General features: G+C 37.1%; 1 protein-coding gene across 4 annotated transcripts in view; it reads right to left on the reverse strand.

Annotated features, from left to right (window-relative positions):
• Positions 1-316: 316 nt before the first annotated feature.
• LOC135845265 (uncharacterized) overlaps positions 317-23,091 on the reverse strand; it is a 46,499-nt gene continuing 23,724 nt past the window's right edge. For 3 of the 4 annotated variants that reach the window (XM_065363734.1, XM_065363731.1, XM_065363730.1), the window contains exons 11-14: positions 15,785-15,929; positions 3,107-3,259; positions 1,513-1,634; positions 317-754 (exon numbers count right to left, since the gene is read on the reverse strand). In XM_065363734.1, the coding sequence (XP_065219806.1) occupies positions 536-754; positions 1,513-1,634; positions 3,107-3,259; positions 15,785-15,929 (639 nt within the window). In that variant the 3' untranslated portion in view covers positions 317-535. The remainder of the gene's footprint in view (positions 755-1,512; positions 1,635-3,106; positions 3,260-15,784; positions 15,930-23,091) is intronic. The other variant, XM_065363733.1, reaches the window with a different exon arrangement.

Here is a 23,091-nt window from a genome sequence, read left to right on the forward strand (position 1 = left end):
CAGTTCTAAACCAACACCAATCGTTTTTGGAAATTTTAATTTTGTGAATAAATTTGTCGCTTTTATCATTATGTAGTCGTTCATTTCTTAAAGTCGTCGGTCGTCGATGCATTTCATTCAATTTGTCGGGCATGCGCTGGCGTTCACTTGATTTTATTGGCTTGCACTTTAATTTTTGCTGTCGTGCAATGGTTCAAAACTGTTTTCGTCGTTAAAAAAGTGGTTTTGGGACGTTAGAATAATCTGCCATGCCGTGCCGATATAATGGCACCCCTTGAAAATTGCTGGAAAGAGCTGAGGCTTCGTGAAAATAAAATACAATTAGCAATCGATATTTAATACTATAGTATCTCATCTTTTGAATAAGATAAGACCCGCATAAGTTCGCAACTTTTCACAAGTAATTTTGCATGTACTTACATGAATAATAATAAATACAAACGTGTGGCCATGCGATCTAATAAATAATTATGAGTTATTCCATGTGGTTACAATTTGAGCATAACAGAAAAGATATTCGAACGAAGATCAGCTTTCAGATCGTAAAACTTAGGGTAAGAATTACAACAACCATCAAACAAGCAGAAAATGATAAATACTCTACTATTCGATGTATTTTTAACCATTCAGTTTGAGATTTTTTCATCAGTGATACTGGAGTATTGTACTGGTCATCAGTTGATGGTATGTTGTCTGGTAGTACTGTATTCATCCTGTAATTTTCACACATGTTTTCTTCCAAATTTCTATCTTCCTAAATTTGAAAGCATACAAAAGAAAAAAATCATTGGTAATATGGGGGCTATCAAAAAGTAATGCCTCCTAATACTGGCAACTCCATTTAAAATACATTGGGCGTTTTTGTCGCAACAAGAGCGCTATCTGAGCGGCTTGGCAAGTAAGTAATATTCATGTCAAGGGCTGTGATTGGTCGATTCAAATCTCGCGGCTATCAGTACCACATAACAAACTAAAAAAACAACTGATAAAACATCATAATTCCGCAAAATTCAATTCAACCAATCAGAATGCTTCTGATAGGATTTAGTTACTTGCCAGGCCGCTAGGAGGATTAAACATCATTTTTTAACAGTGTTGCCAGCATTGTTAGTTGATAGTATTTGCTCCTGTGTTCTGGCGGAGAGCATAATTCACCAGGTATTGAACCCCGGTTGGCAAAACGGCATATTGCAGACAGTCAGATGAACATAATACGATTGCAGATACCTTTATTTCTGATCAAGATGGCGCTGACTATCAGAAATTCAGTCATACTTATACACTAATAGGTATTTGCAGTCAATATTATGACTGCATTTCTGACATTCGGCACCATCTTGAAACATCATGAAATACTGTTTGTGATTAGTCAGATAGGAAATAAAATGACAGTCAGTCTGTCATATTTTTCACCAAAAATGTGCCAATCGGGTGGTGACCGAATCAAAGACTTTTGATTTGGTTGCCAAGTTGCCTCTTATGTAGCTTCCACCTGAATGATGAATATTATACCTGTTCGTTTACCATGATCAGGGATGGATGATACAAGCGGGATTTTCTTGCAAATCGAACTATGGTAGCTGAAACGCAGCCAGATATTCCCACAATTGATAACAACAGGACAAATCCGATCACTAAAGAAGCAAACATACGAATCGACATAAAACAGAACATGTATCTAGACCTATGAATAAAACTTTTATATCGCACCTCGGGAGTAATAAGGTCACATCTCAAAAAAAATTGATTTTGATGTTTTTGCATTTTTGGGGTTTGTATGCAGGGTTGCGGAACGATACCGATACCGAAAAACCAATACCGGCAAAACCACCTAATTTTTGAAAAAAATTGAAAAAACCGAAAACCAATACATACCAATAAGTTGACAAATGAAAAACCAATTTAGAAAATACCGATATAATTTCAAAATCGGTACAAAATACCGAAAACCAATACCAAAATTATTTTAAAATCTGTATTTTGGTACTCATTTTTGCATATTTCTGCAAATGAAACAATTCCAACATCAAACAAAATGAGTTTATTCATTTCAATGATCACTTTTCTTTGTTGATTTTCCTCTCATTTCAACTTTTATACTACTACTCTCTCAATTTCTGAATTTTAAGCTAAAGTGTTCTGTAATTAGCTTGATTTTTGGGTGGTAAAATACCAATACCAAAACTGAAAACCGAAATAAAATTCACGAAAATTGGAAAAACCGATACCGAAAACCGAAATTTTGAGGTAGAAATTGATGAAAACCGAAAAACCAATACCGTTTTAGCCACCACATTTGAAATACCAATACCACATACCGATACCGTTTTGTTTTATCGTTCCGCAACCCTGTTTGTATGACCCCCCTCAACCAAAAATAACACTTTGAGTTGGGTACATTATCTAGATCTTGTAAAAAACGCAAATGGCCTAACTCAAAATCTCAACAACATTGCAAGTTGTTTGGAGTTATAAGGCTCCATCTCAAAAAACTCCACCTTTTTTGAGCAAATTTCATACATACAAAGTGTTAACAAACAGTTTTGATTGTTTTGAATGTTTGTCAGTTAGAAATAGTCACAAGGAGTGCATTTTTTATTGGTTTGTACCAAATAGAATTTTTTTTTTAAATTGATCACATTTCAGGAAAATGAATTTGCACATATCATGAAATTTTAGTTTTTTGAGAAAAACTCAAAAACTAAGTACTTTAGAAAAAAACTAACGACATTATGTCGATTGGAAATTTAATTCTCTACAACTTTGTTATCATGAAATTTTTTTTGGACGCTTTCTATCGCCTCCACATCAACTTTAATGAAAGGTTATAACTCAAAATGTTTTCCAAACATTGAAATATTTCCTGTTTAAGATTTTATTTTTCAAAGTGTTCTTATGCTAAATGAAGGTAGGATACCAGATCTTTAAAATGAGGTACTATTCATTCCTCACAATTAATTATAAGTTGATAAAAATAATGAATCAAGTTTTTAAAAAAAAGAAAATCACTCTCCTGTAAAATTTCACTTTTTTGAGATGTGACCTTATAACTCCCGAGGTGCGATATGTACATACATTACATACATAATTCATTAATTTTACTTACAGAAATTAGACTGTATTTCGGTAAAATGAGGAATTGAATTCATCAACATTACCAAATACATTGCAAGAAATAGCAAAGATACCATTTTTGATGCCTGTTTAATCCTATTTCCAGGGGATATCAAGAATGACGCCAACATTACTAAACTAACACCTGTAACATTTGTTAACAAATTAGGTATTCACTCTTTTTAAATACAAGCACAAGCTAGTATAAACATCATCATCACTTGAAATGAAGTCTCTAGCATTTACACTATAGACAGTAAAGGGAAGACTACACACTCAAAGTGTGACCAGTCGCGTTTTTTCAGTGCAGGTTTTGTTTTCCAAAAGATTCAAATCAGTTCTTGGATTCGAAAAATTGATTCGAATCTTTTTGATAGATTAGTTTCCATAAATTTTTATCATGAGCACGATCGAACAACTATCGATTATCAATATAGTATATTTGGCAACAGTGCCATATGAAGGAAAGCCAAAACAAAATTGTAATTTGCCGAATTCCGAATAAAATGATGAAATGATTTGTGTGATTACTAATTTTTGATTAATTATTTAAAATATTTATTTGTAGCTCGCAAATGAGCTTACGAGGTGGTAGCAGAGATAATAACGATTCATTTAAACTATTGTGCGATTCTGTACGCTATAAATTCACCTTAAGTGATGCGTATATATATCGGCAAATTAATCGTACGGGATCAGTGAATGTCAGCAGATAAACATTCTGCTAATGAAAACGTTGAATATCGCCAACATTTGAGATCATACGAAGGCACAAAGACGTTTGTATCACTCAAAATAAAAACCCAAAATCAGCAACCTCAAAAACTGGAGGGTGTCGATCAAACAGCCGCCGGAAAATCTACCTACAAAATAAATACCAACAGAAGCAAAAATCGCCGAACAAACCATTGATGAAAATTTTAAAAACGCATCTACTTCCACAACAAGTAATCAAGTTGAATCTCTTGATTACAATGGTGCAGTGAATATCAACATGACTGACACAACGCTCTATCATGAAACTACCAGTGATGAAAACGTAATAAATTTGTCTACTGGAAACAACGCCGAATTTCTCAACAAAAATATAAAAACTTCAAACAAGGTACCTGATACTGAAATTGTTGAAAATAATGTAAAATTCGCATATACATTGTAATCGTTTATTTACTTTGTAATTACTCGTAATTCGTTGTATTATCGAGATACATTGTATGGTGTACATTTCCGAGAAGTCAACAAACATCAATCGTGACTTTTCATATTTTCTATTCGAATTCTCCACCATCTATTCGAATTATTATTACCGTTTTACGTTTCCGTTCGCATTATGACGATTTTATTCCGTTTTATTTTTGTGTATATATCTTTGTATTAGTGTTAATATGTTCAAATACATTTTTATTTCGAATGTGCGCATCATATTTTATTAGGTTATGGGCTACAGACGCATTAAACTGTGCCTATTCGAGATAAAACACTAATCCAGATGTATTTCGTTCGTAACTTTATCTGAATTCGTATTTGAAGGTTCATGTTCGGTTGTATTATTTGAACATTAGATCGCAGTTGCTAGCTGTTGATATCTAATCGTGCGTTATCATTCAACGTACAGATTTTGGATCGCAGTTGTGAGCTGTTGATATTCATATTAGCCTAATTGTATCATGGATTATATCAAGGGTATAAAGCCTCTGTCCTGTTCCAGTGATTGGCCATCATGGAAAGATAAAGTGCTCGACGTACTGGCCTTATTTAATGCCGTGGACATCGTTGAAGGTAAATCAACCTGCCCCGAAGAACCAAAATCGACGGATAAAGCCAATGACGCAGCGGAAAGACGTAAGTTGATTGCAACATGGCAAAAATCTTCTCACTAAGCGAAAATAATCATTTCACAAACCGTTTCCAAAGAGCTACACAGTCGAATTGCTGGTAGGCTTTCTGTGTGCGAAGCATGGCTAGTGCTTACAAAGGAATTTGATGACAAGGCAGAAGACCAAATATTCCGCGAATGCCTGAATTTCTTTAGTACTGAGTGGAATGATTACGAAGATGCGCCATCTGTTGTTTCGCGAATCAAAAATCAACACTGAGAATTTCAAGCTGGTCTGGAAAATTGTAAAATTGAGACAGTTGATAAGCTGTTAGAAATCTTATTCATTTCAAAAGTATTACACATTCTTCCAAGTCGTTTTGAAGCTTTTAAATTGAGCTACCTTCTCAATGCTCAAGCTGATAAGTCACTAAGCAATTTGTCCGATTTGCTTATCATGCACGAGCATAACGTTACACCAGTACATAGTTCAACGTCGTCTTCTTCATCAGAAGCTGTGTTCGCTAAATCTGGTCAGAAGAGTAGTTCGAATGTCGTTGTGAAAACGACTGGTGATCAGTTCGTTCGAAATCATGAGAGAAACGCTCAAGTGTGTAAATACTGTTCTGGGAAAGGGCACTGGTTCAAAAAGTGCTCGCAGTGGATCAATGATGGTAAACCACCCTTTCCTGCTTGTGCTAACGATACTTCAGACGTTTTTCATGTTCATACAGAGCAGTTTTTATTTTTGCTTGATAATTCTCGAATTAGGGAAAGTGTTGAAAATAATGTAAAATTTGCGTATACATTGTAATCATTTATTTACTTTGTAATTACTCGTAATTCGTTGTATTATCGAGATACATTGTATGGTTTACATTTCTGAGAAGTCAACAAACATCAATCATGAATTTTCATATTTTCTATTCGAATTCTCCGCAATCTATTCAAATTATTATTACCATTTTACGTTTCTGTTCGCATTATGGCGATTTTATTCCGTTTTATTTTCATGTATATATCTTTGTATTAGTGTTGATATGTTTCGAATACATTTTTATTTCAAATGTGCTCATCATATTTTATTAGAAATAATCAACACTATCAACGACCTTGAAATCAACAAAAAATTCCTGTTTTCTGACGATCAGCCAAGCAGCTCAACTAGTAAAATGGATAGTTTTGAAAAAATCCAATTTGATATGTATGTCGAAAGTTTGAATGATGATTTTGCAAAATTGCAAGTGCTAGTTAACACAACTGAATGGGATCCAGCCGAACTAAATGAAGCAAGGGCCAAAACAATCAAAGATTGTGGAGCTACCGAAAAATTGCAACCAGCAGGGACAGCAGATGTTGACTACAATTATGCTGCAATTCTACCAATGATCTTCAAAGCCAAAAAATTGGCAAACCGTGCTTCAAGATTAATGCCTAATCCAGAAGCATGAATCGAAAACTGACCAATGCAACCTCAACCAACCAACAGACTGATCCTGGAGATGCCCATCAATCCATTTGACAGCGACATTTTGAGGTATGCATCGTTTATTGAGTCATTTAAAATGGAAATATGACGACTTACCAATAACTCCACACAAACGACTTCAACACTTGAAGAATGCTTTAAGAGGTGAACCATTAAAGCTCATTGACAAGTTGGAGCTTAAGGATGAAAATTACAATAAAGTGTCGGATCAATTAAACAAGAATTACGACAATTCTGTGGACGCCATCAAAGCATTGTGTGCAAAATTAAAATCAGTACCACAATCGTCGAGTAATCCAGAGTAGCTGCGGTCGACATACCTTGAAATTGAAAGTTTCCTCTCCGCGATAGAGACACACGACAACACGTATGACAACTGGCCAGGATTCCGAAAAGAAGTGTACTACAAGTATCCTTCATGGCTTATGCATCAAGTATGTGGGAAACAAAAGCTCACTGTTCTTCAGTTCCAAACCGAAGTAAATGAACACATTAAATTGAGAACTGGAATGCAAGGGCCACCAAAACTGAAAGCTACAATGGCTGCGCTTACAACAACAGCTGAAAAAACAAAATCAAACGAAGGATCAAAGAAAAACGATCATCGACAAAACACCAACAGTCGTCATTCGGGATCAAATAACCGAAGTCCTGAAAATAACAACACTGGCAGCAAATCCAATACTAACAAAAAACAACCACCGTGCTGTATCTACTGTGGACAAGGACATTACAGTGCATGTTGTGCAACACACGCAACAGTAACTGCTCGTCAAGCAATACTGAAAAACCAATGTACAATGTGTTTCAGTACTAAGCATACCAAATCTCAATGTAACCCAAACGTCAAGTGTTGGTACTGCAGAAAAGTAAAAGAGCACCACTCAAGGCTCTGTCCAGACGAATTTGGTTTGCCTACTGCATCAGCAATGCCACCAGGGACAGAAGAAAAGAATGCAAGGTCAACAAACTTCATACAACAACATGCCGGAGTGCATTGTACAGCAATGTTAACCATCATCAATCTGTCCAACAACCATAAATTTCAACTGAGAACGTTGCTAGATAATGCTCACCTTTTGGGACTTGAGCTGTTAGCATTTTCAACGATCAACGTCAATGTTTTTCACCACAATCAACCAGTGCAACTGAAATCTGAGTCAACATCATGCACTGTATCAAACAATAACGCCTTCAGCTTAAATGTAATCGCTGACACCACTCCCATGCTGCCACAAAATGTACAGCTATTCGATATCGACAAATTCCAGCTAACACACCCGCAGTACCATGCAACGAGCTTTGTCGAGCAAGGAAAGGATCGACCAATCAAGTTACTCATCGGTTCCGATTATTTCTATGATTTCATCCGACCAGAACAACGAATCGTCGTCTCAGAAGGATTGTTTATTTTTGCAACTCCATTCAGCGCAATTCTAGTTGGAAGAAAAAACAACAGAACAACTGATAAAGCGACAATGTATATGTTAACGCCAGCAAAAGCAGTAGCAGACCTCTGCGCAATGGAATCAATCGGTATACGCGACATACCAACTACTGAAATCGCAGAAGAAGAGAAAGTGTTGGAACAATTTTACTCTAATATCAAAATGGAAAACAACCAATACAAGATCCAACTACCATGGAAAGAATACCCACCTCCAGTAAAAACCAACTTCAACCTGGCAGTTGGTAGACTGAAATCAGTGTTGAGAAAATTCACACCGGCGCAAGTTGACAAATATGCTGAAATCATTGAAAAACAAATCGCCTCTGGAATTGTTGAAGAAATTGATGAACCCAGTGACAAAGAAAACAACCGCCATACCTACCTCATCACACTGTACTTTCATGTAGTATCTAGATATATTCGTTAAATAAAATAGTGAGTTGGTAACCCTGCCCAACTATTTCATCATCTTTTTCTACTCTCTGTTTATCAACAGATTTGTACGTATTATATAGAATGTAAATACAGTTCTAAAATGATTATTAATTAATCCTTCGTATATAACAATTTGGTGACGAGGATAAAGTAAAAGACACGTTTATAATGTAAAGTATCCGTTTATAGTTGGTACAAGTGTCAAATTCGCGCTTCCGCGAATATATTTTATACATATTATTGTGTCGCGAGTCAACAGAGTCAACAATTCAACATGGCAACATTTTCCGAACATCAATTCGCTAGATTATTAGCGGCACTCAATCCACCGCCCACAACAGTGTCAAGTACTACTTTTGTACAAAAATTCGATCCATTTGACAAGTCAAAAGAAACTTTCACCCAATATTGCCGAAGATTCGAAAATTACATGGATATGAAAGGTATTAAAGATAAAGCTGAATTTAAAAAGCATTTCCTTGACAGTGTTGGCGTGAATGAAGCGGAAGCTATCATCACTCCAAAAACATTTTCGGAATCATCGTATGATAAAATAACCGAAACTATCAAAAAGTATTTATGTCTGAAACCTAATGTTATCTTGGAGCAACATCGTTTTTTCTCACATATTCAACTGCCAAATGAAAAAATCTCAGATTACGTCACTGCATTACAAAAGTTTACCCTGACCAGTGACTTCAAATGTGAATGTGGAAAGTCTGTTGCGGATATGATATTACGAGCACAGTTCATTTTAGGATTACGCGAATCAAATATTCAAGAAAAGTTATTAGCTGAGTCAAGTTTAACTATACAAGATGCTATCAATACTGCTCTAGCAATGGAGTCATCAAAGAGTGGCAGTTCAGAGATGTCAAATAAGAGTCAACCGAATCCAGGGATTCCATCAGCAGTTAATCATCTATCCAGAAATAGAAATCGCTCAAATTAAAGAAATCGAAATGAGCAAGACAATCGTCATCAGTCGCGTAACTGTACGGCGTACACCTTATCGTAGTAAATTGCGTCGTAAAGGTGTTGATTTTAAAAGCCTTGGTATCGATGGGCTATGTATTTGTTGTGGTGGCAATAATCATATGGTAAAAGAGTGTTGTATTCCGAGTCAAAAAGCGTTTTGTAAATCATGCAGAAAAAATGGTCATCTAGCTCGTGTGTGTATTTCTACTTTGATGAAAAATGAAAACTCTGATCGATCTGTGAAAAATGTCGAGCAATCGAGCGATAATGATGATACAATCAGTAATTTATTGTTTTTCAGTGATCTTAATTGTGTCAATAAAATTGAGATTGCTGATTTATTCGAAAATAGTGAAGTCGACACCGTTGATTTATTTGATATTGAAGACTCCTCTAAATATTACGCAAATGTGCACGTTAACGATAATGAAATTAAATTCAAAGTCGATTCCGGTTGCGGTTATACGTTGTTACCTGAAAGCAAATTTAAAAGAATGAAGCCAAATCCACCCCTCCAGAAGTCACCGTTGCAGTTTCGTGATTATTTGAAGAAAATTGTAAAACCGTTGGGAGTATCTACTGTTTGAGTCGAATTCAATGGTAACCAGTCAGAGGAACGTGTTTTCGTGGTGCCTGATAATTATGTGGCGTTGTTGGGTTGTGTGTGGATTCACCATCTGAAAATCCGTTTAGAAGATCTCGACAAAGTAAACAAATCAAATTTACATGATATTCATGCTGTTCAAGATCACATACTTTCTGAAGACGAGTTAAAAGCTAAATTTCCTACTATCTTCGAACAACGAGTTGGTAAAATTCCTAGCGTAAAATGCTCGTTAGAACTTCGAAAAAATGCTCATCCCAGATACATTTGTCCTCGCGAAGTACCCTATGTGTTACATCCAGCTGTAGACAAGGAATTGGATGACCTTGTAAGTGACGATGTTTTAGAACCAGTCGAAAAATCAGATTGGGGTTCACTGTTAGTTCCAATCAAAAAAGCAGAGGACAAAGTTCGATTATGCAGAGATTACAAAGTTGCTGTCAATAAACAACTCGTATCCGATCACTTTCGGATTCCGAAAACAAACAAACTTTTTCACCAAATCAAAGGAGCCAGATCGTTTTGTAAAATTGATTTATACAAAGCCTATCTACACGTTGAAATGGATGAAGAAAGTGCCCGAATTCAAACAGTGTCAACTCATTGAGGTTCATTCAAAGCAAAGTGGCTCGGTTTTGGCATTAAAAACGCTCCTGCCAAGTTTAATCAAATTTTGAAGCATATTCTAGCCGGATTAAAAGGTGTTATCATTTATTTTGATGATATTTTGGTTTTCGGAAAAGACAACACTGAATGCCAAGCCAACTTATTAGCATTGTTACAACAACTTGCAGAAAATGATCTCCACTTCAATGCAGCCAAATGCCAATTTTTCAAAAAGTGAATCGAATATTTGAGCTTCATCATCAAAGGTGATAGTATCAAGAAAAACCCAAATAAATTAAAGGCAATTGTCGATGCTCCGCGTCCAAGAAATCCAGATGAAATTCAACAATTTATTGGACTGATTACGTATTATGCTAGTTTCATTCCAAATGCCAGCTCCATTACATACCCACTACATAATTTAACGTGCAAAGGTGTTCAATTCCATTGGTCAGCTGCGTGTGGAGCCCCCTTCATAAAACTGAAGAATATTATTACCAGTGACCAGGTACTTGTTCAATATGATCCAGATCTTCCAGTCATAGTAGTGTGTGATGCCAGTCCTACCTATATTGGAGCGGTATTATCGCATATTATCAACGGTGTCGAAAAGCCTGTCACATTCGCTTCCAGATCGCTGACCACAGCTGAATCAAACTACAGCCAATTGGACCGTGAAGCCCTTGCCATTATATTTGCCGTAAAAAAGTTTTTCGTCTACTTATATGGCAGAAAGTTCACGCTGTACACCGATAATAAACCTTTATCGAGAATTTTCCACAAACAAGCTAACCAACCTGCAATGACAGCTGCCAGATTGTTGCATTACGCTGCTTATTTGAGCATGTTTGATTACGATATAAAGTACAGCAAGAAGGAAGACAACGTAAATGCTGATTATCTATCCAGAGCTCCATTAAACGAAGCACCAGATGGCGTTATCGCTGCGCTAGAATGGGAAATCGCCGAATTACAAGAAGAAACGCTACATCATATCACTTCAACAGCAGTTACAAGTGCTATGATTGCTTAAGAAACGAGTACTGATCCAGAATTGTCAAAATTATTAGCCAATCTTCGTTCAGGTGCATGTGTTGACGAAAAATTCACCATTTCAAACGGTATCATCTTACGTGGCGATTGAGTTGTCATTCCGAAGAAACTTCAACCTGCAATTATGAATGAATTGCATATGACCCACTTGGGTATTGTCAAAATGAAGCAGTTGGCGCGTAATTACTGCTATTGGTCCGGAATTGACGCTGATTTAGAATGTTTAGTGAAATCCTGTGTTCAATGTTCAGAATACCAGAAACAACCAGCCAAGGTCAAAGTTCATCACTGGGAAATTCCTGAAAATAATTTTGATTGAATTCACATTGATTTCTCCGGTCCCAGAAAAGGCTATCAGTTTTTGATTGTAGTTGACGCAAAATCAAAATGACCAGAAATTAAGATTTTCAACAAAGATCCAACGTAGTTGTCAACTATGCTCGCACTCGAAGAACTATCCTCGGTCGACGTTTGCGAATTAGACTCGATGCTATCAAACCAATCACCTTGAAACGTAATCCAGCCTCTACAGAGAAAATTTGCCGTTTCAACATGGGTGATCGCGTCAATGTTGTCGTTCAAACCATACTTGGAAAACCAGTTTGGAAATTCGGTACAGTTCAATCCTGTTTGGGTCGACTCCATTATCAAGTTCCATTAGATAATGGGAAAATTATCAAAAAACACGTTGACCAACTGAAATCTACCTGTATACCAGAAAAAATTTGTCCAGAGCCAGCTTCTCCAGTTCAACAACGTAAGGTTACGTTTAATATTCCTACAGAACATGTTGAAAATCAAATTCTACCTAGTGTTGGGCAAATTCGCAAATATTCTTTTTTTGCTTGCGCTTGCGCAAGAACATGCGCATTTTCTTGCGCATATTCCGCAGATTCTTTTCAAAAAATCAGAACATTATTGCTTAGTTCAGAGATAATAGGAAACTTTCTATGAAAAGGTTTCAAATTATTAAGGAAAATTGGAAATTTATAAAGAAAAGTAGTAATCAAACTTGTAAAATGTGAAAATTTGTAGAAAAATCTTTAAATTTTTTGAAAAAAGGTCATGATTTTTATTTTTTTGAGAGAATATTCTCCAAGCAGTTGTGAATATTCGCGAATATTCGCGAATATTCTCAGATTATGCGCATTGAGAATATTCTCAGGCCAACACTAATTCTACCCGAGGAGAGAGTGGCAACTCTTCCACCAGTTCTTCAGCCAGAGCCTGCTCAGGCTCCAGCTCCTGCTCCAGCCAGACCTAGACGTTTGTTGAAGAAACCTGGATGGCTCAATGATTTTGTAAATAAATAATTACTTAATTAGTTGTATTCGATTATATTATACCTATAGTATTCGATTATTTTTATGTGGCGAAGATTGTAGTATCTAGATATATTCGTTAACTAAAATAGTGAGTTGGTAACCCTGCTCAACTATTTCATCATCTTTTTCTACTCTCTGTTTATCAACAGATTTGTATGTATTATATAGAATGTAAATACAGTTCTAAAATGATTATTAATTATTCCTTCGTATATAACATTTCACCTGAACAAAGCACTGCAGTAAGAATGGTATTTGACAGTTCAGCAAAACAAAAAGGAGCCGTGAGCTTAAACAAAGCGATCTACAAAGGAATAAACCTCCGGACACTCAGCACCTCAATCCAAATTTGATTCCCCCTACAACCAATAGCAGTAGTCAGCAACATTGAACAAGCCTTTGCACCAACTGCAAGCGATACACTGTGTGACCTTTCAAACAACCTGACGAATCTTTGTTACCAGTATTTAGGCTCACGGATAAAGCAGTACTGTTTGAGCAAATTGGCATTGATACTTTATTCAGACCTCTCTACGTAAACAACGTTAAGAGGTTTTGCCTAATCGCCACCGATCTTGTAATACGAGCTATGGATTTAGAACTTCTGGAAGACATGCAAGCAGACACAATCTTCCTAGCACTACGACAAATCATTGCGTGCCAATCAACACCGAAACTAGTGGTATCCGACAATGCACCACAATTGGTCACAATACATAAATTGTTCACAGGAACATACATGCACGAATTCCATTGGAAATTCATTGTAGAACATGCCCCATGGATGGGAGGAGTCTACAAAAGAATGATCGGTATTGTAAAAAACTCACTTTTCTGAACATTCCATCATCACAACCTTGCTGAACCAGCAATCTGTACCACATAAGCCGAAATAGCATCAATGATGAACAGTCGACCTCTGACTTTGTTGGTGCAGACAAAGAAGAAGAAATCATAACGCCTAATCATTTCCTCAAGTCGTTTTTTACTGAGGAAAATGATGACGCAGCACTCGCAGCAGCGATCGATCGTTACTGGAGCCAGTGCAATCAAATATCGACAAAATTTTGGACAATCTGGAAAACATCGTACTTACAATGGTTATGCAACCAGTATGTCAAACACACAAACAAACGATCCGCAACGTTGACACCAGCAGTAAATGACATTGTAATCATCGTAGATAATTTATGAAAACGCAACCATTGGCCACTTGTAAAAATCAAAAGCCTGAACTACAGCAACAACAGCAAAATTTGAAGCGCTCAAGTCCGAACAAAAAACGGATTACTTCGCCGCCCAGTGTGTGAACATTGCCCAATTGAAACAAATATTTCAGCAGTTCCACCTGGAAACTACAAACCTCAAAACGAGCAACTAACTCCGTCGCACGTACCAATGGCAGAAACTGAAGAACCAACACAAGAACCTGAAGAAGAGATAGACGGGTGGTTCAATCCTGAAATCACGGTCACCATAACTGATGACATCGAATCAGACAAAGAAAAATCGACAGCTGCCGACGATTGGGATGAAATATCCATCTCAGTACAGACCATAGATGAGGATGAAGTCGCGGAGGACGGCGAAATCACCGGTCCCCAGCCATAATTGATGAAACTTTACATGAAGCAAAGTTGTAGAGAATTAAATTTCCAAAAACCTTAAAGAGGTTTATTTTTCTCCAAAATGCATAGTTTTTCCGTTATTCTCAAAAAACAGGAATTTTATGGTAATCATCATGAGGTTTTTGTTTTTTGAGAAAAATGGAAAAAGTATGCATTTTGGAGAGAAATAAACATCTTATAGGTTTTTGCAGAGTTCAACGGGTACCCGGATAATCGGGTTTCCGGGTTCAACCCGGAAAGCAGCCCGGTTACCCGGATACAGAACCGGGTAGTGAAAAACAATGAAAAATGCGACGTTGCCAAATCAAAGTGACGAAAAAAGTTCATCTTTATATAGCGATCCTAGCGATATACAGATGAACTGCTCAAAATGACGTCATTTTCTAGAATTTTTCTACCCGGATAATGAACCGGGTAGACCCGGATAATTTTTGGATCCGGGTAATACCCGCGGATCCGGGTACCCGTTGAACTCTGGGTTTTTGGAATTCAATTCTCTACAACTTTGCTTCATGTATTTTTCTCGTAAAACGCTTTGTGTCGCCTCCAGATCGATTTAAAAGTTGAAATAATGAAAATATCAAAGTTCTGACTGGATTACCCTGTATAGTGTATATGGAGCTATGCAAATCATAGGGACTTCTGGGTGGTTTTTTAAAATGATTTTTGAATGTCCAAGTACCAAAAATCTATCAAAAAGTGAAAAATAATTTTTTAGGTCCAAAGGTCGATTTTGTCTCGTCACGTCTGACGTCATGTTATTGATTGTTGTTCTGTCCACTTCGCACTTTGGGGTGGCAGAACGTTTAAACCATCTCGAGGACCCCCATTATTTTATGGCTCAAAATTGTAGAGAATTTTATCCCCTTTCCAACAATACTACATTTCTTGAAATCCACAAAGGTCTTCCTCTTCCTTGAGAAAATTGACTTAACGAGCTGAAAACTGAAAAGTAGAAGTGAACAGCATTGTTTACAATTAGACTTGTAAGGTTTACCCTACTATTCACACGGCGTATGTATGCAATCTGAAATACGCTTTTTGCCCTAACTCAGCCCTAACCTAACCCTGTGCTGGCTTACCTCGGCATGGCAAATGCACGAACTACTAGTTTGTACACTTCCCGCGCTGTAAATCATAGTGGCGCTCGCGCATGCAACTTTTTGCAAAACTACGCAAAAGCTATGCAAAAGCAAAACTACCGAAACCTGCGGTACGGAAAATGTATACATTTTTATAACGCACAGTGCATAGTCTTCCCTTTACTGTCTATAATTTACCCGAACCTATGAATGCCAAACATGATACAATCTGGGACGAGCGGCTATTAATTTCAAAAGTTACTTCAATGTTTAATATGGGAAAATTACGTTCGATTTTGACGTTGGTGATTGTCCATAATGATGTCACTTCATGTAACTCCGGGTCATGCTTCAAATTAAGAATTACAGGCATTATAAATACATACGTACAACTTATTTAGCCCTTTGGAAATTCCCCAGGTTCCCATGTTGGGAAAACAAATTGCTTTGATGAGTGTAATAGGATAGTATCCTACCAAATTGACTAAATCACAAAAAAGTTGAGCTTTCAATGAAAACTCGTTTTGGAAAAAGAAAGTGTTGAAAAAGAGGAGTCCATCTTGACCGGAATCGGAGCACCTTACCGATGACGTCATAACACTATTTCTCGATGTTTTTTTTTTCAAAGTTTCATTAGAATTAGAAGTTTTTTGGAGCCATAACACTATTTCTCAATGTTTTTAAAAAATTTTTTTCTGTTTTATTTTTCGCTTCATCACTTGTATGGGAGAAAATCGTTTTTCGACTGGAATAAGTGAATTTACGTAAATTTTGATGAGGACTTTTCTCAATTGAAATGAAATTTCTCGTCAAATGGTTTGTTTTTGTGCAGAAAAAACGACTTAACGAAGTATTTTCATTCACAGATTGTTATGTAAGTATATTTTGAACTGAAATTACGAAATCTCAAAATTTCTAGTGAACACAACACATATGTACCAAGGTGATACCAAAATGTTCAGAATTTTATTCTGTTCAAATTCAAAAATCAAAATAGTTTTTTATCCAAAGGTGCTAGCGTTTACCATTTAGAATTCATTAAAGCTCAAGCCTCAAAGTTTGATTTTTAGATTTTTACTCTGCATCACAGGTTTTTACAACTTTGAACTTTGAGCTTTAATGAATTTTGAATTTTGAAAGGTAAACTAAACTAAACGGCGAGCCTTTGAGTATAAAAACCCATTTTGAACAGAATAAAATTGTAAACATTTTGAAACACTTATGTGCATTGTGCTCATTAAAAATTTTGAGAAATTAAAATTACATACTCAACTCAATGAGTTTCAATATCAAAGTGTACTTGGACTTACATTACTCACAGTCATAGCAATCCGTAAAGTAGTTTGTTTCTACACGAAAACAAAAATTGTTTACACCATTCGACGAGAAATTTATCAAAATTTACATAATTCATTTTATTTCTACAAGAAGTTGAAAAATTTCTATCCTATTAAAATTTAAAAACTTCTATTCTAATTTCTAATAATGAGACTTTAAAAAAAAAAACATCGAGAAATAGTGTTATGACGTCATCGATAAGGTGCTCCGATTCCGGTCAAGATGGACTCCTTGAAAAAGCTCAAATCTTTGATTTCCAACAAAACAAATTAATATACTTAGGTAAATTGGAAATTTAAAAAAAGATGATAATTTAAAGAAAAACATTTGCTAAAAGCACTACTTTCTGAAAATTCTGAAGAAATTGATAAGAAAAAAAATCGTAATAACGACAGATAAAAAAGGTCATCTGGCAGTTTAGTTCCCAAGTTGAGCAAAAATAGAAACTTGGTGTGAAAAAACAAAAATCCATAAGAGAGGATTTTTTATCAGACGGCGACGCAGGTACTTAAAACCTTGTCAGTATAACTAATTGGTAGAGCTGTACAACAACCGGTAATCGGAAACTCGGATGTTTCCCTACTTCTGCAACCGGATAACCGGTTGTCAGCCGGATTCTCCAAATCCATTGTTTTTATTTTTTTTATTAGCCAAATTTTTGTAAAAAATGATGGCTATTGCGGTAGGCCCAACTTTGGATAAAAAGGTCGGGGATGAAAAATTTTGATAGTTCTCAACGTTTTAAGCTCAAACTAGACGATTCCCGGTGTGTCAGTTTTTATATATATATAGGTATTAGTATCCAGACATGTCAACTATTGAATGGGTTAATTTTACTATACAAGTGGACTGACCAACTTCTCAACTATAGTTGACAAGTCATGGGTTAATTTTACTATACAAGTCAACTATGAGTTTTCAGAAACTTCCACCAGAGGGCGCATGGCTTAGAAATCAAGGCGCGAGGACGAACGCAGGGTCTACAGTCAATTTGTAGTGAGTAGAATGTGATGTGCTGGTGGAGATGTTTGCAAATACATCGATCCTGAGTGTACACGACAACAAATTTGACTTGAAATTTTTCAGTATTTTATTGGCCTATGGAAAATTTGAAAACATCAAAAATTTTTATGCTGTTTAAGCTTTCTTTTGGTGTCTTAACTTTCTCAAAATTCAAATTACTTTGACTCCATTTTCAAAAATTTTCTTCAAAATTTAGCCTAAAAATCTGATTACTTTTTTCAAAACATAGATTTTTTTAATATTAGACTGAATCTGCAAATGAAATTTTAATAAGTGATTTAGAACAGAAATTATACCAATTTTAAAATTTTGTTCACTTTTCTGCATATATGCCAAGCATAGTTGACATGTCTGGTCGCAAGCAAATATATATATTTATTTATTTATTTATTTATTTATTTATATTTATATAGAAGTTTCACCGAAACTTGAATTTTTTACTTTTTAAATCAAGAGACGTTCTAATGAATGAAATGGGATAAAACTTGGACAATAGGGTTCTTTTGGGAGCTAGAGTTGACCCCTGCAGTGGGGAGGGTCAAAGTTCAAAATTATAGAAAGGTCATTTTTTTGGAGGGGCATAATATGGCCCCAAATGAACGAAAAAGGTCCAAAATCATACCATAGGTCAATACCTTCATTGTAATCAACATATCCAAATTTCAGCTTCCTAGGTCATCCCCACCCCATTTTAAGTGAGAAAAACCACATTTGACCCCTATTTTTGACCCCCTCACCCCTAAAATTGACCTTAGGAGTCCAAATTTTCAGCATACAATGAGAGAGTGCCCCTTGAGTGCTTTTTGCAGGTTTCAACCTTCCAACCCCATTTGACCCCTCTCCAGGGTCAAAAAAGTGGATTTTTGCGTGTTTTTTGACGTTTAGCCAAGCCTACAGCCCCTCCAAATTGACCTAGAGGGTCCAAATTTTCACAGTACATTGGGAGGATGTACCCGAAGTGCCTTTTGCAAGTTTCAACCTTCCAACCCCATTTGACTCCTCTCCAGGGTCAAAAAAGTGGATTTTTTCATCAATTTAACGTGTTTTTTTGAAAATTTCAACATTTAGCCAAGCCTACAGCCCCTCCAAATTGACCTAGAGGGTCCAAATTTTCACAGTACAATGGGAGGATGTACCCGAAATGCCTTTTGCATGTTTAAACCTTCCAACCCCATTTTTACAGAAAGGTCATCTTTTTGGAGGGGCATAATATGACCCCAAAAAGATGAAAAGCGTCCAAAATTATACCATTGGTCAGTACTCTTATTGTGATCAACATATCCAAACTCCAGTTTCCTAGGTCATCCCCACTCTGATTAAGGTGGGAAAAACCACATTTGACCCCTATTTTTGACCCCCTCACCCCTAAAATTGACCTTAGGAGTCCAAATTTTCAGCATACAATGAGGGGGTGCCCCTTGAGTGCTTTTTTCAGGATTCAACCTTCCAACCCCATTTGACCCCTCTCCAGGGTCAAAAAAGTGGATTTTTGCGTGTTTTTTGACATTTAGCCAAGCCTACAGCCTCTCCAAATTGACCTACAGGGTCCAAATTTTCACAGTACATTGGGAGGATGTACCCGAAGTGCCTTTTGCAGGTTTCAACCTTCCAACCTCATTAGACCCCTCTCCAGGGTCAAAAAAGTGGAGTTTTTCATCAATTATACGGGTTTTTTGACAATTTTGAATTTTTTTTGACGTTTAGCCAAGCCTACAGTCCCTCCAAATTGACCTAGAGGGTCCAAATTTTCACAGTGCATTGGGAGAATGTACCGGAAGTGCCTTTTGCAGGTTTCAACCTTCCTACCCCACTTGACCCTTCTCCGGGGTCAAAAAAGTGGATTTTTGCATGTTTTTTGACGTTTAGCCACACCTACAGCCCCTCCAAATTGACCTAGAGGGTTAAAATTTTCACAGTACATTGGGAGGATGTACCCGAAGTGCCTTTTGCCGGATTCAGCCTTCCAACCCCATTTTACCTAAATCAGGGTCAAGACCGGTTTGTTACCACATTTTGCGAAGGAGAAAAAAGAGAGTTGGGCGAAGCCCGAGGGGGGTGCAGGGGTGACAACGTCCCCCCGCGAAGATGAGAAGGAAACAGCGGAAGGAGAGAGTTGGGCGAAGCCCAAGGGGGGTTCTTGTCCCCCCACAGGCAGGCGAAGCACGGGAGCGAAGCGAGGGTGCGAGTAGTCCAAGAAAAGCGCAGAACATGAAAAAAAGCATGGACAGGAGGTAGGTGGGGGAAGCCCAAGGGGGGTGCAGGGGTGACGGAGTCCCCCCGCGAATATAAGAAGGAAACAACGGAAGGAGAGAGTTGGGCGAAGCCCAAGGGGGGTGTGTCCCCCCACATGCAGGCAAAGCACAGGAGCGAAGCGAGGGTGCGAGTAGTTCAAGAGCCCTCAATGTTTCTGGCACAAAAATTTGGCTCTTACGTAGCGGCAGACTGCTACGACTTTTTTTTCAGTTTTTCTGTGACTTTTTTTTGAAATTAAAATCTCTGCGTTGGAAAAGTCACAAAAACAGTAAAAAAAACAATGGATTCGGTGAATCCGGTTATCATCAGGTTAATCGGTTAAAGCGGTAACCGGATGGCATATTCCGATTAGATTCCGATTCCGATTATCCGGTTGTTGTACAGCACTACTAACTGGGCCGAAATATGAAACAATATTTGGCAAAATTGCAAGCTTCCTGGTGAGGATAACTACTTATCTTATCATAATAATAAAAACATTTTCGCTTTGAAGCCCGAGATCAGAGATGTAGCATAGAACTTTCTTTCATTTTGAAAAAAATCTGATGCTACGCATCACAAACTTTCCAAACAGAACGTAGGTATCGTAATTCGTGAAACCGTAAAATCATGAAATTGAGAAATACCCGCCAGCAGGGGTGCGTTCACTTTGCATGTAGAAATCGGGTATACTCGATTTCGTTAGGTATTAACAAACTTTAGAATGCACCATCGATATTACACTAAATGGATACACAGCGTATAGAGAGGCGGGTGGGAAATGCAGTGCTTACGAAATTCACAGGGGAAAGGTGAGGTTATTGAGGCGCATCCGTTCGGCGCAAGTGATGCCCATCGAAACGTTTTGCAAGGGGGAAGAGGCGATCAACTTCAAATTTACGCGGATCTACGCGGCCACCAAATTTGAATTCAAAATCAAAATTAACCAATCAGATACCATGCGCAGAAAAAAGTCGCATCAATAACCAAATACGCCCCTAAGCTTCGTCGTTATTCATTGACGCGGGGTAAATGGACTTGCTGGGTATCCATTTAGTGTAATATCGATCATCGATGGAATGCACATATTAGTTCAAAATTGGAAAATTAATTGGCTAATGATAGGCAAATTTGTCCGAATAAAATGAACACGTTTGGAATTTCATTAGTCAACAGAAGACAACCAACAATATTTCTGTTTTCTGAGGTAAAATCATCGATCGATGGGTAAAATTGACGTTTTGTTTATGGATCCAAATCTTTCAAAGAACGAAAAATGCTGATTGGCTAAAGGCTAAGCTAATGCATTGCTTATACCTAATGAAATAGAGTATAGGAACTTGACAGAGGTGCGCCGCGCTAGTGTCGCCTTGTTTATGATTGGCTGATGAAAGGTCCCAGTATAAACATTGGAATGTAATGTTGTGAAAATTGAAGGAAAATTGTTGAAAATTGCTGATAACAAATTAACAACGGGACCTTTCGTTAGTTCCCGTGTTTTTGACTACCATTTCCTAGAGCGCGACAGTTGTCTTGTCAAATCCCTATACAGTATACCCGATTTCTACATGCAAAGTGAATGTACCCCCGTGATGGCAGCGTTCGCGTTCATGAACGACAAGTTCGGACCAAAGTAGGTAGTGCCCATAGTAGGCAAAGTTCACCCCGTTCACCCGTTCATGAACGCGAAAGTTCGCGAACGCGTTCAATTTTTGGTGGACGATATGATGAACGAACTGATTTCAACATGCGTTTTCGACTCATTTTCATCACTTTGAAGCTTAAAAATAGGCATTTTTACGAACGTGAAAGTGAACGTGAATGGCTCCTGATGAACGTGAGCGCGAACGCGTTCCCATCTGGAAGCGTGAACGTGAACGCGTTCACAGTTTCCGCGAACTTTGCCATCTATGCTTTTCAGGTATGAAAAGCTAGCCGAAATCTTAAAGCCGAAAGCTGAAAGCCGAGCAAATTTTTGCACTAAGCCAAAAGCTAAAAGTTTGCAAGTTTCATTTTTTCCAAACCAAAAGCTAGCCAAAAGTTTCATTTTTTTGGCTTTTTTCTAAGGCTTTTTTGCAGAATTGAATTCTCTAAATTCAGAAGAAACAAAAGAATGAAAAAAATTTCATTCAATTTTATTTTTTAATGCGATTTAGTGAAATGGAAAAAAAATGGAAATAAAATAAATTGTAGCAATGAATATTCTCCACTATCACTAATTATGATTATGAAATTAATGTACCTGACCTAATTTTTATAATTCCCAGTTTTGTAAATTGATGGCGTATTAGCTAAAAGTTCAAAGTCAAAAGCTTAAAGCCAAAAGTTAAAACCTAAAACCTAAATATACAGTAGCTAAGAACTGTTAAATTGAAAATATAAGGGAAAGTCATTGGAAGCCGAAAGTTTGGCTAAAGCAAGCCTTAAAAATCGAGATAGCCGAAAGCAAAAGCCAAAAGTTTCAATTTTGAAATTTCAAGCTAAAAGCCAAAAGCTGAAGTTTCATTTTAAGGCTTTTCATCCCTGGTTCTTTTTTGCAAGAACGCGAATGTGAACGCGTTCTTTTCAAAAGAACGCGAACGGCGTTCGTTTTGATTGAACGCAAATTTCGAAGTTTGAAAAATCAAATTATTTTGCAACACAAAAAGTATCAACAGGTTTTGTTGAGGAGTCTTTTGTCGCGATTTCCGCGAACTACCTGACATTGAAATCTCTATCTCACAACAATACCTACAGAAACTCATCTATTTAAAGCCGCCCACAATGCTGCAATTCATTAATCATTGTCTGCTAAATCATGCATTCTGTGTTCACGTTCGCGAACGCCGTTCATCTGAAATGAACGCGAACGCGTTCAAAATTTTTGCGAACGCTGTCATCACTGCCCGCATCAGCGCACTGGTTTTCTGACGTCACAG

The sequence above is a fragment of the Planococcus citri genome, chromosome 4 (assembly GCF_950023065.1).
Source record: "Planococcus citri chromosome 4, ihPlaCitr1.1, whole genome shotgun sequence".
NCBI classification, from domain to species: domain Eukaryota; kingdom Metazoa; phylum Arthropoda; class Insecta; order Hemiptera; family Pseudococcidae; genus Planococcus; species Planococcus citri.